The 16,188-nt window shown below is 46.4% G+C and overlaps 1 protein-coding gene across 3 annotated transcripts in view; it reads left to right on the forward strand.

Moving 5' to 3' along the window:
• The first annotated feature begins 878 nt into the window (after nt 1-878).
• Nucleotides 879-16,188, forward strand: part of LOC136044318 (vascular endothelial growth factor receptor kdr-like) — a 115,104-nt gene continuing 99,794 nt past the window's right edge. For all 3 annotated transcript variants that reach the window (XM_065729569.1, XM_065729571.1, XM_065729570.1), the window contains exon 1: nt 879-1,103. In XM_065729569.1, coding sequence (XP_065585641.1) covers nt 1,040-1,103 — 64 coding nt within the window. In that variant the 5' untranslated portion in view covers nt 879-1,039. The remainder of the gene's footprint in view (nt 1,104-16,188) is intronic.

Consider the following 16,188-nt stretch of genomic DNA (forward strand, 5'->3'; position numbering starts at 1 on the left):
TGGGTGACACAGAAGCAGCTGTTATGAGAAGCCCATGAGAGAGTACGGGAACAGCTGAGTAATGTAAATAACAACAGTAGGGCTGCCCAGAATATCCTATTCGAACAAGAAACTTTCACTGTGCCCCAAGAAGAAGTGCTGCGTGGCAGTGGCAGCAGAACAGCAGGACAGGGCTGAACAGGGAACAGCGCACGGAGAACCCGACCTGCCGAGCAGCCAGGGCCAGGGAGGGTACTGCGGCAGGGAGCTGCTGCTCGGGCAGCACGGCTCCGAGCTCCTCACTGACACAACGAATCCCGGGGCCGGCGTCGGGGGGGGCACAGCCCGGGCACTCCCTGCCCTCGGGATGCGAGGCGCTGCCACCTGATGCTCGCGCAGCTCCGGCCGTGCGGGGCCGGGCGATGCCGGGAGGCGGCGGGAACAGCTCCGCTCGCTTCTTTGCCCCTTCTCAAGCAGCAGCAGCGGCAACAGGAAATCCAGGAGTTCTGTGAAATGACAGGGAGAGGGAGAGAGCGAGTGAAGTCCCTTGGCTTGGGCTGGTGACGTCTCTCCTTCCTCTTTTTTTTTTTTTTTCCTGTCCCTATAAAGAATCCCGGGCTCGCATCAAACTTCCCAGCAAAGCCACCCGGACCCGGAGGGCGGGGGAGCGCCAAGCACGGGGCGGCACTCGGCCATGCCCCGCTGCCGCCGGCCGTTCCCCGCCAGGTAGCGCAGGTAGCGGCGCTGCCCCGGCGCACCTGCACGGCCCGGACGGGCACCGCGCGTCGCCGCTCCGCTGCGCCGTCCCCGCACAACGCGCGGCCCGACGAACTTCTCCCCGAGTTCGGCGGAGCGCGGGGACAGCGGGGAGGGCGGGGGATAAAGTTGCTGTGACAAGGGGAAAAGAGGAACGCGTCGAGAAGAAAGGACGGGCGGCGAGGATGGAGCGGTGAACGGAGAGGACGGTAGAACCGGAGCCAACAAGTGGGAGCGGTGCGCGCATCCCGCTCTTCCAGTCCCTCCGCCCGCTCTGACGGACCGAAGGAAACTTCGCCCAGCCATGCTCGGCGCGCCGAGAGCCGCGCTGGCCGCCTGTGCCCTGCAGGCGCTGCTGCTCACGCTCGGTAAGAGCCGCTCGGTCCGGAGCGCCGCCGGGCAGGGCGCGGGGCCGCTGGGGGGAGCGATGGGCGGCGGTGCGGGGGCTCCGCGGACGGAACTGGCGGAGCTGCGGGGCCGGGACGGACCGTCGCGTCCCGTCGGGTCGCGGCACCGCGCGTTGCGCTGTGAGTGACAGCAGCTCCTCCCGACGGCGCTGGGGAACGCGTCTGAACGCGAGGGCTCCTTCTCCAGCACGCCGCCGTCTGTAGGCTGGTGTCAGTGGGATAGCTTCTGGAAGCAGTGCAGCAGCAGTGTCCTTGGGTTCTTTGTATCCCAGCTGGCGCAGCGCGCTTCAGGTGTCTTTTCAACGCTTCCCTCAGCTCCCTGCACACGAAGAGCTGAGCCTGAGCCCCACAGGGCTTGTCTGGGTTTGGGGTGCTCCAGACTGGAGGGGCTGCCTGCAGAGGACATGTCCCCGGAAATCCAGCCTGAGTGTCACGAAGGTGTAAGACCACAGACTTCGTGGATCAGAGAGAGCAGCAAGTATCTGGTGGAAGGGAGAAAGCATGTCTTGCCAGGGACAACGTGGAGCAGTGCCAGCCATCGCTGGGGAGGCTGCGTGACAGGCCTGCTGCCTGCACTTCAGTGCTGCCTTGGCTCCGAATTCACCAGCATTACTTTCCTGACAGATCTGGTGCAAATAGCACTGGAACTTGGTCCAGGCTCACTGTCCCATCGGTGCCAGGCACAGAGAAGGCAGTGCCTGCATCCTGTGATGAGGAAAGGAAGACAGGCACATTGCTAGCTGTCCCTGTAGGCAAAGGCTGATGATGGATTTGGAAGCAGCATTATTGCTGTCAGACCTTTGTCCATCATTAGGAAGAGATGATCTGTTAGCACAGTGTCTGTGTGCCCTAATTAGGCTGGAAGCCAAACTGAATCAGGGCCAGGAAGTTGGAAGGTTCTGGGTAGCATTGATGTTAGTGAGGTGTTAATGCCTCAGCCACCTTTCCCTCAAAGTTCATCTCCTGCAAGGAGTTTAATCAAACATTGTTTGACCTCTCAAGGCACAAGAGGAATGGATATATCCTGCAGGCTGCAGGATAAACTTTCTGTGGGATCTTTGTGAAAATTAGGCAGAGTTATGCTGAAGACGTTGAATCTGATTCAAATCCAAACAGTTTCATCTGCAATGCAGATAGAAGACTTTGCAACTGCAAAAGACAGTCACCCGTGGTGCTGCATGAGAGCAGTGCAGCTGCACAGTCAAAGGGATGCCTCCCTGGTCAGGACTTCCAGGCACCCAAGAGAAAGGAAGCTCTGGTGGCTCTTACCAAACCTTAGCAAAGGAGTTTGGGTGTCCTCTGCTTCTGTACCCGTGCCTCACAGGAGCTGCTGTGCCATTATCTCCTGCCTGGTGGCTCAGCACATCGCCAGGGCTGCCAGCTGTGTGTCATGGCTGCCAGAAGAGGACAGAAGTTGTCTAGCCATGAAATGCATCCAGATCAGTGGATGGTCTCCTTCAGATAAATGCAATTTGGTTCATTCAGTCCTTGTCAATGCTTAGCATGGGGAGAGACCCTGCAAACTTCATCCCAGCAATTTCCTGCCTCATCATAAAACACACCTTCAAAATACTGTATGCATCTCTACATTTCTTAAGATATTAGGACAGGTCTCATGAAATACCTATTTTCTTTTTCTTCATTGAATAGCTTATTTTGAGCTCCTTATTGTATGAGTCAGGGTCATTCTGCCAAGAACTTTCTACGTAGCAATAGTACTGGAAATGCCAATGGCAGGCCTAGGTTTTAGGAAGCCCTTGAAAAAAAGCCTGAAAAGAATTACTAATGCTGACAACACCTTGTATCTTGCATGAAACATTTTGTGTCTTTCACTCCTTGATAATGCTGTCCAAAAGTTTTTGATATATGAGCAATCCAAATAAGTTTTCAGGTCTTGGAATAAACACAGTAATTTCAATGTTGCAACACTGGAAAACTAACAAGATTCCAAAATACCAATTAGGTCCTGCTTGGTCCCTTTGAAACTAAAATCAATCTGAAATTTAGTGTTTTCCTTTGTTGGCATTCTGCAACTTTTCTACTAATAGATACACAAATATACCAGGAACAACAATTAAGCTTAATAATATATATTTCAAATATGCCACATATCAGTAGCTGAACCAAAGGCTTTGGGAGCTCAGCATCCTCCAGGTTTTCCAATGGGATGCTCCCTGCATTGAGTATTACAGGCTCAGGGAGCACTGCTGCAAAGAGAAAGGCATTAAGGCTGTGCTTCTGCCTTGCTCTGAGGCAGCCCGCTCTGAGAAGCTGAAGACTGGAGAGCCCTCACTATGGGCTGCTGATTGGTTCAAGTAAACCAAAAAATATGTCTTTTAATTGTTGTTATTCCTAAATATTTGCTTTACTGTGGGAAAATGTTATAAAAAGCGGATGAAAATTTTTTTAAGATTGTGATATATGAGCTTCCCTGCCCAAAGCTGCCACTTTCAAAACCAACTGGAAATCTCTTTACACTAACTCATCTATTTAAGGAAGTAAAAAAATGCAAAGTATTTCTCAGTACTCCCTGAGCTTCCAAAAATGAGCATCATACCCAAAAGAATACTAAGAATACAATCCAGACTGAATGTTGAAGATTTCTGTTACAAGAATTTAACGTATTTTCTTTTAAAACTTAGAAAATCTTTATCTGCACACAAGGTGTCCACTTTGGTCTGCCAGTACGTATGAATCTAAATAAGAGCAGCAGGGTACAAGTTCCTTTCGTATGTTCTCTAAATTGCTGACTGTATGATGAATTGTTTGCACAATCTACTTCAGTTAATTGTGATATATCAAGTTTGGCTATGGATATAATACTTCTGTTGCTGATACACAAGGGCAAAAGGTTTCCAACAGGCACGGGGGCTTGTTAGGTTCAGTCAGTGCTAGGTGAGCTGCCTGTTTTGTAAGCCAGTTTTCCAAGTTGCCAGTGCAGTTTGAAGGAAGGTGAAAATCTGCCCTCCACTGTATTCACTCTGAGATGAAATACATCTTCTGCTTCCAAAGACATCTGCAAATATATGCAGCAAGGGTCACTTCAGTAGAAAAAGACAGGATGAACAGAGGAGCTGCTTCAGCTTACATTGCAAAGCAGTTTTGGGGCAGCAGCAGCAGCAATCTGCATTTTTTAAAACTACACAGGAAACTTCCAGGAGGCAGCACTTGACTTTCACAGTGACCGTGAGAAGGATGCTAAAGTAAGCCCTGCTGAAGTTCATGATTAGTTTGAGGTTCCCTCTTATCTCCTATGCTCCACCTTTCTTCTAGACCAGACTAATGTCACTGAAATGGGAATTACAAGTTGAAGTAATTAAAAGATGTCCAAAGTATCTAAACAACAGCTAGGAGCAAAGCAGATCTGTCCCCAAGTGTTTTCCTTTAGAAATCAGCTCAGATGACTGCAGGACATGAAGCCTTCTGCGTGCCCATCAGGACATCCTAGTTCTCACCTTTGGGCAGAGCATCTGACTGTACTCAGCCACACAAGCAAAAAGAAGTGGACTACATAAACAAGTGGGCATAAAGTGTGTAATAAAGAACTGATCTCCTAAGTTTAACACTTCTTTAGTCTTTCTTTTAAGGCCATAAAGAAAACAGAAGAACCTGCCAAAATCAGCCAGCCAAGCTTGTTATCTGGAAATGGCATTTAATATAAGCACATGCTTGAAGCTTGCCCCAGGGAGCAGAGCTTTAGCAGTGGACAGTTTGTAGTCACCAGGAGCAAGGCAAGATTAGAACAAATCATGTGAAGCAAAGCTTTCTGTCTAAGAGTTGTGATCTTAGAGACCTGCCCATGAGCCACTCATTTCAAGTGGGGGAAGGAGGAAGGTTCAGAGAAGGCAGGGAGTCTGATCTCATGAAACTGTGATGAAGAAAACTGACTGCTGCCCATATTGTACAGATTCCACACTGGCAGGGTGCTGAACATATTTGTGTGGGGAACCCCAGCTCACCTGAAACCAGGTATTAGCATAAATCCAGGACTGAACGAGGTAAATCTTGCAGCTGCCTTTAAGACCTGATCATATCTTCTGCATTTGCCAATATTGGCATTACAAAACTAGAAAAAGCCCCAAGTCCAACCCCCCACAGTGCGAAAGCTTTGGGTAATGGTGCTTTCCTTTGCTGAAGCTGAGGCAGGGAGGGCTGCAGCGCAGGCACTGGCATTGTGCTGCATGTGTCAGAGGGACAGATCTCAGCTCTGTACTTTCAAAGGCCGTGGAAATGTAAGCAATGAATTCACATGCTGAGGGCAGCTGAACTGCTGCTCTGTGCAGATGCTAGCTTTGTGTAGAGTTGTTGCTAACAGTTTAGTACAATTATGCACTCTGATGGACAATAAGTCTGTGAAGTGTTTTATAAGGCAGGTTGGATTAGTCTGTGTTTACAGCACATACTTTCTGTCCTCACTATATCCTACCTCCCTCTTCTCTCACCCCCCTTTCCTGGATGTCTCCTCAGCTCCCCTCAGGGCTCAGAATTCCTTGAATTTTTACATTAGAAAAAGCCAAAAGGAATTTCTCAGCCCTTCCACATTGGGGTCTGCACAGTCTCTCTTCCCTGTACCAAAATGAATTTTTCCTCTTAAATATTGTCTGGTGCAGAGGTTTGGCAAGTCAGGGTCTGAGATCTGCAGCTGAGTGCCTCATTTTCTGCAAGCAGTTAAATCAAGTCTTCATGCTGTGCAGACCTTTACAAGAGTAATTTTTGCAAGCCTTCTCCCCAATGTCTAGAAGTGCAAAAGGAGTCACAGCTAGTTCCTGGTGTGTGTAACCCATGTTCAGGGTTTTTGTTGTGGCTCTAAGCTGCAAAGCTTTTAGCACTGAAAAGAGTCCTTGAGCAAGAAGAAAAGAACCTCTTCTAACCCTTATAACCACACAAGGACAAACAAGCCAGTTTTCCTTTGTGCCCAGCAGAGAATGGCAAAAGCATATGGTCCCTGAGATTTCAAAATTCAGCCAAAAACTAGAATCAGGCCCAGAATGTAAAGGAAATATATGGACCGACCTTCTATTTTCAGACCACTTGCCTTTGTCTTCTGCATTTCCACATAGGTTTCCTTAGATCTTCCTGTGTTTTTCTGAACTGTGGGAACATGATTGCCAAGGAAGTAGAGTGGGGAGTTTTCAGCCTTGCTGGGATTGTTCTTGATTTGAGGGTCAAGGAAACCTGACCTAGTCATTACCTGTGCCATTTTTTTTTAAATCCCCATGAATTTGAAATACTTCAGCCAAAATGTTTGCTTCCTTAGAGCCCACAGCTCAGAAATTGCACACCTTAAATTCTTTCTTATAGATATGCTGAGGTCAATTTGCAGGAAAAACACCAACCTCCATGGGGCTACTTTGCGTGTTCCTCTATAGCTATGAGTAAAATGGGATGACCCATGTCACTCACAGGGATATGCCCCACAAATACGCACACAAAAGCAGCTATTCTTTAAGGGATTCATCCTGTTTGGCATTAACTCATATCTCATTAACTGAAATTAGCGCTGAATACAATAATTTGGGAGTTAATGCAATTTCCTCCTTGTCTCCAGCAGCCTGCAGCTGGTGGTGTGAGCATGGAGCCTCCTTATATCCCACTCCTGATTCCAGATTCCCTCACAGCCACTGAGAAGGGTTCAGTTTGTCCCTTTGCAGCCATAGGGAGCATCCACGAAAGCCCATACTGAGCTTGGTCTTCCCTAGCTTTTGGGTTTGGGTTGCTGTTTCAGACTTTTAAGGTGCAGATGCTACTGCAGCATGTCCTTCAGGAGTTATAAAAAGTGTTTTTCCCCTCTGCTTCTTCACTTGTTCTTCCAGCTGCCTGAAGCTGTCTCCCCAAGGAGCCATAACTCATGCCCACACAGTAGCACAGCAGCACCTTCTTGTGGGCAATCCTAATTGCAATAAGCCTTTATACAGGAAATGGCTGTTGGAGGAGACTGCCCAGAACACTTAACAGGAAGATGTATGGGGCTGCATTTGAAAGGAGGGAAGCGAAGCACTGAAGATTAGCAGTTGCAAGTCTCGAGGCCCCCGTCTTGCCTTGCAGAAAACAGAAGTCCCACAGGTGCAGTACTGAGTGGCTCTGGGTCACCAGGTTGGTCCTGCCTCTCCGCATAGGGAAGGGTGCCCACGGCATGCACTGCTGTACCTCTCCTGAGTTAACGCTATCGGTGCTAATTTGCACAGATAATGGAAAGGACTTCATGAACAGCTACTGCTTTAAGCCCAAGAGCTGCTTTTCTTCTTAACCTACAAGGAATAAAATAAGAACCAATAATGCAGTGCCCAGATGTGGGGAGAAATGCTTTTCCCAGATCTCTTTGTAGATGTGCATGAGGCAAGGAAGTTATATCGGCTCTTGTGCATGACACAGCAGGAGGGAGCTAAACAGCGAGTTTGGCTACTTAAAAAGGTTTTGTAATACTACAATTACAGGGTGATTCAAATAAATGTACACAGTGATGTCACCCAGAGAACCTTTTAAACACAATTTAAGCTATGACATGGTGTAAAACAGAGTGGGTCGCTAACCTTTTGGCTAGCCACATTTTTTTTTCTACAAATGGATGATGTCTGGATTATTTTCATTTCATGTTCATGCACTTGGGACCATCTTTGCTCTCAGTTACACAGGTTTAAAGCTGTAGCTTGGCTTCAGACAGTAGCCTGTCTTTGAGTTTGCCTCTGTGTGACTAAGAACATTTGTTTTATTGTGGTTGCTCATACTTTCTTTATCAGAATCTGAGTGAGAGAAGACCTCACCGAAAGCTGCTCTTTCACTGCATGCTTTCCAAGGTGGAGATTTTACTGATCTTGTTGGAGTATCCTAATTTGTTCTGGAAATGAAAATTCCCTTCAAGAAAGCTCAGTACCCTGCTTACTCTCGGATGATGAAGGAAAGCTGGTGTGGCCCCACAGCGGCGTGTGTGCTTTCACTTCACATTTACTTTGTCTCTGAAGATCTGATCCTGCTAAGCCTCCTGGAGGTTCTTGGGCTTAAAACAACTTTTCTTCAACCTTGGCAAATTTTGTGTTGAGTAAGGATGGAGCAACAGATAAGGTGAGAGACCAGGGGCTGGCCCAATAGGAATTACCAGAGAGAGTAATTAATCTGCGAATCCTATGTCAGCACGGCATGCAATGGGGAGGGATTGCCTGGGGCAGATCCTCCTTTGGCTGTGATCTCAACGCTGTTGGCCCATCTCACATTGAAAGAGAGCCTGTGTTTTTCACAGCTCATAATCCCACTCAGCGATGACTTTTCCAAACATAACGATACCGTGGGTCACTGGGACAGCAAGGCCTGGCAGCGAGCGTGAAGCTGCTGATGAACCCGTTAACAGTTTTATTATTTAGTCCACTGATACATTGGCTGCTGACTTTGTCCAAAAGGGAGATAAAACAAGTCTTACACATGATGTGTTTATAGGTTTGGAATTGTTCTGGGGTTTCTAGGCTGTGCTCACAGTTGGTCTGTTTTCTCATGGCTCCCTCTCCAAGTAAAACAAACATGGGTGGCTCCATTCTCTGGGTCACTGTGTTTTTGGTGCATTTCACCACTTGTAAAATGCAGCCTCAGTTGGGCAGTATCACACTGCCCTAATGAAGGAGCAGTGCAGGTCAAAACAGAAGGGCCGGAATGATACAGCTGGGAGAATGAAGGAACTGCCTGGGCAAGGTGAGTTCAGACAGCAGCAGGATGCTGAAGGGGATGTCAGAGGTTCTTCCCATATGACTCCAAATGCAAGTCTCCCTCAGGAAACGGTCATTATATTTGAAGAAGGACATATAAAAGGCTGATTTTGTCTTCTTAGCATTATGGAGACATGGGATTATTAGGGGTACTGTCCAATCTGTCCACTGTTCAACTATAAAGAAATGTCAATATTAATTTAATTTGGTAAACCATGAAGTAGTGTGTCTTCTCTTGGTTACTAAAGTTGATCTCTATTGAAGTCTGTGCATAACTGTGGTTATTATTAACATTACATTGCTAACCTTTCTTTCCTAACTTACTATCCAGCATGTCAAAGGTGATACACGATATCATCCAGGGCAGGCAACCACGAGCAGGCACTGTGACATCCTATGAGTCTGCAAGCACAGACTAATGCTCCCAAGAGAGAGGATCTCCTTTTCCCATCCTGAGAATATGTGCCACAGTTTGTTTTAACATTCTTCTTGACAGTATCTTCAGCTTTCTGGAGAGTTTCTGGCAGAAGGACAAAAGAAGTGGAAAGGAGACAGTTTTGTCTGTGTATAAATCTGTTTCATTTGCCAGAGTTGTCCGGCACTTTCGAGAAAATCAGGGCAGAGAAGCTGAAATTTCTGTGCTCGGAGTGGCACTAGTGGAAGAGCTACACTTGATTCCCATGGAGAAGAGTTTGCATAGCTGCAGTTCAAGGCCATTTACTCTTTCACTGTACTGTATCGTGGTATCACAGTACTACCAAACACTATCAAACATTCTTACAGACTTATAAATACATGGACACATGGTTGGCCAATGCAGCTTTCACATTCTGTCCACCTATGGCCGGGATGTCCGTCAGTGTGACCACTGGAGCTAAGAATTTCCATCTGAACACCTTCCTGATGTAACAGAAATTTCACATAAAAATCTTGTTTTCAAAATAGCTTACATTAAAAAGATAAATGTGTTTCTCAGCAACAGGCAGCTGTAGCTTGGGAAAAGAGGAATAATCATTGTAACACAAATGACTGAATAGAATCAATTAGGCCAGAAATACGAGACACGAAGCTGATAGCATGAACCTCTTCTCAGCATAAATCAGACTTTTGTTAAGGACAGCTACTTGCTGCAGAGTCTGCGAGTGCACACAACAGAACTGCGCCCCGTGCTCGTGTTCCTGTGCAGTACTGCAGAATGTCCTTTAGGGGCTGGTCTGCTGCGCAGAAAAGCCACTGAAGCTGTTCTCCTTGGGCAGTGATAGAAGGATGTGCATTCAAATCGCTGTGATGCTGTCATTACTCCCCCATCTCACGTGGCATCTCCTTTCCTGGCTCATGCCTTGTGCAACCACAGTATGCAACTGATAAAGTGGAAACCACTAATGCTGAGAACAAGTCCTTTTCCTCAACAAAAGGACAAATTGAATCTTTAATCTACTGTCCAGTGCTCACCAGTTTGCATAAAGGAAAAAACGAATGTGTTATTCTAGGACCCTGGAATTTCTATTATAGGTTCTGGACGTTTATGATGTAGTGGTTAAACTCTTCCTGTGCATTTATTCTGTATCTTTTGAACAGCAGTGATAGCTAGTAATTAGTAAGGCTATAATTAAAGCCATCACCAGTACAGTTCTGGGCAAGTACTTCACCTTGCTGAATGAGGCAGCTAACACCTTGCAGAGCCATTGCTTTGGGCTGCTGCTCCTTCTGTTCTCAAGCCAACAATATATTTGTCTTTGGTTTCACTATACCCAGGCTCCCTAAATTTAGAGCTATGCTTAACAAACATAAGAAGAGACAGCAAAAGGGGTTAAAGAGCGTCATTAGAAGAGCTCTGAACAACCTTGTTCTTTTATTTTTCTTTCTTGTTTTAAATTTTCTGCTTGTTTTGATTCTGGTCTTGTCATCTGCTGACTGTGAGAGCAAAGTGGTGGCACTTGGGTATGGTGGATGTGAGGAGGGCATCTCCTACAGAAATCTTGGTGCAGTGTATATGGTAAAGAAGGAGGGATTCTCAGCACACACAGGGGAAGGGTCTCTTGTGCTCTTTCATTTAAGGTTGAAGTGATGTTCTTTACTGTGCATTGTGCTACCAGTCTTTGAAAGGTTGCTGTTTTGTTTTGATTCTATATTGTTCTGAGTAAAATAGTAGGAAAAGAGAAATTTCTGCTACCATAACATTCTCTTACAGGCCTATTCATTATAGATCCTGAGAGGAAACTGAGAGTTCCCCTGGACAATGCTCTGATATACAAACGAGCATACATTAACTTTCTGTAGCTGTATAGTTCTTTTTTTTTTTTTTTTGCTGCATTTCCTTTACATTCTTAGGAAAGTGGATTTGGGCATAATTTGGTTTGATGTCTTCCTCTGCCCTGAACAGCTGCCTTGTTAGGCACAGCGTACATCCAGCAGCCTCTCTGCAGCAGAGGTTGAGTAGAAGTACTTTGGGAGGACATGGCAGTGCCTTGATGTTTTTGGGGCTTGGAGAGCTGTGAGCAGAGGGGACCAGGCCAGGTCTGCAGGGTTTTGGCCAGACAGAGAGGGAGGCATGGCAGTGGTTGTGGGTCAGGTGCTGTGTTCCAAGTCACCCAGGGTGGCCAGGTGGAATGGATGTAAGCTGTGCTGTGAGAGCAACTCAACTTTGGTTCCCTGTCCTTTGAGGATCCCCTCAGGTCATGTGGAAGCACAGCTGCAGTGGCTTTGAAGCATTAACTGTAGAGCAGTGGCTGCAGCAGGGCATTCTCTGCCATACAGAGATGCTAGCTGCCTTGCACATCTGCCCTTCTATAAATCAGGGAGACAAGCACTTCTCCTCCTTCCTGGAGGGTGGAGGCAATGAGCATTTAGAAGAGAAAAAGCAGCTCAGGTACCACAGTGGTGGGAGCCATAAATTTACTTCATTTTCCACTTCCATCATCAGTGAAAAAGCCATTTAAAGCTACAAGGATACTGAGGCATTTAAGGTTGTCATGATTAGGACTGAAACACGGCACTAGGCATTGCCTGAACAGTCAGAAATGAATCTCTCCCCTGTCTTCCAGACAGACTTCTACAGAACTTGGGTTTGGCTGTTGCTCTATTGCATGAACATGTTTTGTTCTCATGTACTTTGCATGGGAACAGAGCCAAGCAGATGAAACAGATTAGAGACTAGGTCAGTCTTTGTTACCTAGCTTCTGTAAACACCTTTGCACAGTCTGGAATGTGACACCTGCTTCGAAACTCTGCCTGACCCATCCAAAAGGTGCACCCAGGCACACCCTTCCCTACCTGTGCTTCCCTGCAGTCTGCTTACCTGCTGCCACCAGGTGCATGGCATCAGTGCCCCAGGCTTGCAAGGCTACAGGTTCTTCTGATTGCTTTTTAACATGGAGCTTCCCTCAGCCCACATGTATGTTGTAGGATTCCTCAGAGGAATAGTGAAGCACGCACACACATAGATGCAAAGGGATGCAGCGTTGTTTCAAGTGCAGCCATTCTCCAGAAAGCCTCTTGGTTTTCTTTAGAATGTGTCTTCTGGCACAGAGAAATTTGCAAAGCTAATTTTCAGCTCCTGTCTAATGGATTCCCCTGCTGAGTGTCTGTTACAGTTAAAGGATTCCAGATTGAGAGTTTGTTCTGATCTCCCCTGTGCACAGCTATGTTGGAGGTGCTTTTTGGAGAGCTGGTTAATGAGCCTGGAGTGTGGCTGAGTGCTTGTGCTGACATTCAGGAGTTTCCCCTCCTCAAAGAGGGGAGGTAGCCCTCACACCCTTGTAGCCTGTTTATATTGAGTGCATTCACCCCCGCAGAAATAGGGTGCTTACAGATATGAGACTGTGCAGGATGCTGAGAGCAAAAATGGAATTAGTCAAAAGTTGAAGAAGCAAAAGGAGAAACCCCTCTTTCCTAAAGTTCACTTGTTGTGGCATTTGCTGGTTTTTGGTGTGCGAGGAACAATGAGCAGCACACAGCAAAGTTCAGCATACACTGTGGCACGCTCTTTCCTCCTTGCCCCATGTGCTTGCCCCACAGTCACCCCCACAGAGCGGGCACTCGGTGCACTCAGATACTCACTGCTGTTAGCTCTTTCCAGCTCCTGTGCAGCTCAGCACAGAACTGGGAGTCAATTAACTTGAGTTCTAATTCCTACCATTCTGCAGGCTTCCTGTATGATCTTAAGTAAGATACTGATCTGTTTTCAGTTTCCAGCAGTATATAATAGTAATTAATTACCAACTTCACAAACATGTAGTGAGGTTAAATCCCTTTGCAAGTAATCACACAACTAATCTTAGAAATGCAGGCTGCTGTGATTGTTTTTGTTACTGTCATTTTGGCATGTACCTTTTTCAGCCATGAGTGTTCCAGAAGTCCTTATCTACCCAAACTTAATGCTGGGTCTAAAGTATCAGTTTCCACAGAAGCCTTTTGCTTTTTTGAGCACAGGGTATCAAACCTTCACTTGGAGGGTGAGCACAGCCATGGAGAAAGCAAATGGTGGTGGGTGTTGGACCTGGGCGCTGTCTAGGGGCAGGGTAAATCAGGGCTAAGGTTTGAATGGCACAGAGCCCCAGAGCCACTTCTTCAGACATTCAGATGGCCAAGAACACGGCAATTCTCATGTGTTGTTACACCATCTTAAAAAAATGGCATTATTGAAAAGGTAGAAAGTTCATCTTAACACCAAGCTAAATTAGAATTGCTTAATTTCTTACTAAGTGCTTTATCTTACTTAAAATGGGACAGCATAAATGAGTTTTTATTGGAATATGCTATTCTGTCTTTTTAATTAAGAGGAAAATATATATCTAAAACAAAATACATGGGCATTATCAGTTTTCAGGGCTATTAATCTACCTGTCAGCTGGGGCAATCCATTTGTTGTGAACTGCAGTGCTAAGAGTATGGTATCTTTGTGCTCAAGACCAACATATTCCCAAGCTTGTTGTCTTTGGCATGGCCAATATTTTATCTGCCAGAGCCAACATTAATGAAAAATTCCTGAAAAATTCCTCATTTCAACACAGCAACACTCTGATGGGAATAACAATCTCTTCTGACCTCGTTCAAAAGCAGATATTGGGTAGGATACAAAAAAGGGAGGTATTTCTGAACCCCCCTCTCAAGGACTTTGGGTACTTTACGGTAAGTTTTTGATCTTTGCTCTCCTTTACAAATGATATCAACACTGTCATGTTGTTTACTGCCCAGAGTACATGCACCCAAAATCAGCATTGCTTGAAATAGACATGCATGCAATTTGCAGTGCTGGGCTGCTGAAACTGAGAACTGCCTTCTAGTTTTGTTACACAACAGTCTCATCTCTTTGAAACTGTCAGGATGATGCAAATCATGCTGAACCTCTGTAATGAGAATGTCTCAGTGAAATGATTGGTAAGAGAAGAGCCAACTGAACTTCAGCTCCTTCACTTGAGCCTTGTGCAGCCAGACCATCCTTCCTGCTCTGACAGTGCTTCTTGCCATGGCAGTCCCTGTGCTGTGGGTAACCCAGAAATACCTTGTGGATGATCCCAATGCAGGAAAGAGGCCATTTTCAAGTAGCAAAGCTCAGAGAAGCACGCTGGAGTTATTCATCTAGTTTAAGTCACTCTGTGAGTGGAGAAGTGAGTGATTCTGTCAGCAAATAAGGACAAACCTATGCGTACAGCCTCTCCAGTCACTGTCCTACAACTGAAACCTTTGTGTTTTACATACACTTTAAGGACTAGAACAAAGAGGGCAGTGGAAGATCAAGACTTATCACTATCCAGCGTCCAAAGACAGCTCACTACACACACATCCATACCTGACAAAAGACGAGGCAAGCTGTGTAATTTATTCCCCTCCCTGTTGTCTGAAGCTGTGATAGCATCTATGAGCAACACAGTCTGTCATGCCCCAGAGACAGGGGAGAGCCTGGCAGCACACAGATAAGAGCAGGTGCTAATTTGGTGCTGTGGTCCAGCTCACAGACATGGTGTTGTGTAAGTGCTCTGCTTTCAGCTCTCTCTTGCTGAATCCTCTCCTTCACTGTGCAGACATGGGCTTTGATGTGCTTGTGCTCTGAGCTGCTACCTTTATTTCAGTCTGAAAGGGCTGGCAAAAGGAGGGACAGCCTTGCCAATCACCGACTTGCCTAAATATTTATCTCTGCTGAAAACAGTTTAGTTTCTGAATTTAGCCCAGGGTTGATTCTGATGAGAGACATCAAACGTAATACACATGAATCAGCCACAGCACATCTGGCATTGCCTGTGTGCTGGAGGAATATAAATAAAAGAGCCAGTAAACTCCAGCTGCCGAGGTATTTGTACTGCAACAGGGCTGTCAGCTTTCTAACATCACCACCCAGCGAGCAGCGGGTGCCACATGCCCCTAGGGGCGGCTGCGGTCCCCCGCTGGCATGTGTCTCTCTCTTTGCATGGGAGGACTCTACAAGAAAGGAGCAGAAGCACTTTTTTCAAACGGAATTACGAGAGTGCTGTATCCACCGAAAAGAGTGACAGGCCAAGGCAGCAGGGCTGCCAATACTTGAAACATTTCTCCGTTGTGTTGATGCTATATTTTTGGAAGTATCTGCCATGAATGTTCTTTTTCTGGAAAGATCCCTTCTCCTGCTTCCCCCGCCTCCCTCAGACTGCTGGTGCCAGCATTTCTGTTGTAACTTCCTTGCTCCTAGCCGCTTCCTGCCATAGACTTCCCTCCTCTCTCCTGGCGCAGATGCTCTGGGCAGTGATGTGCTGTCCTGGCACGAGGCAGCCACCTCTATGCAGCACCCAGCGGGACAGCAGTGGGCTGAGGGTTCGAAAATTGCAGCGTCCAAAGAAAGAGCCATTCTGATTGCATTATACAAAATGATCAAGCAGAGCAGCCGTGGAGAGAGACTCACCGCATCGTATTCCTGAGTAGCCCAGAACACCGATTTTAGGTTCTGTTAAAACAGTGGGGGTCACATTTACTATGGAGGGCAAAGACCAGTGATTCATTTTCCCTATTCTTTATAGCCACTTTTCACCTTGAAGAACAAAAGGCCCTAAAGACAAAACATTTGTTCTTTATTGATGCCAAAGCTTTTTTAGAAAAAAATAAAAAAATAATAAACCATCATTAAAATCTGGGCCCATTGCCTTGAACAAAGAAAAGAATATATTTGTGTATACTTAAGAGACGGGAAAGAGACTGCGCCAAGCCTAGTCACAGATAAAGGAATTCCGGACATTATTCCTTGTGCTCCTAGGGGTTGTGACATGGGATTTCCTTTCAAAGTGGTAAATAGCTCAGCAGTTGTAGGATAGGGTGGGGTGGTCAGTGCTTTCTTTAAAATGGGGAGAGATGAAAGCACACTGAGAAGAGAGCCGAGCTGAATGCAA

This window comes from Cyrtonyx montezumae, unplaced genomic scaffold, assembly GCF_038088225.1.
Source record: "Cyrtonyx montezumae isolate F1298 unplaced genomic scaffold, pur_monq_1.0 scaffold_11, whole genome shotgun sequence".
Classification (NCBI taxonomy): domain Eukaryota; kingdom Metazoa; phylum Chordata; class Aves; order Galliformes; family Odontophoridae; genus Cyrtonyx; species Cyrtonyx montezumae.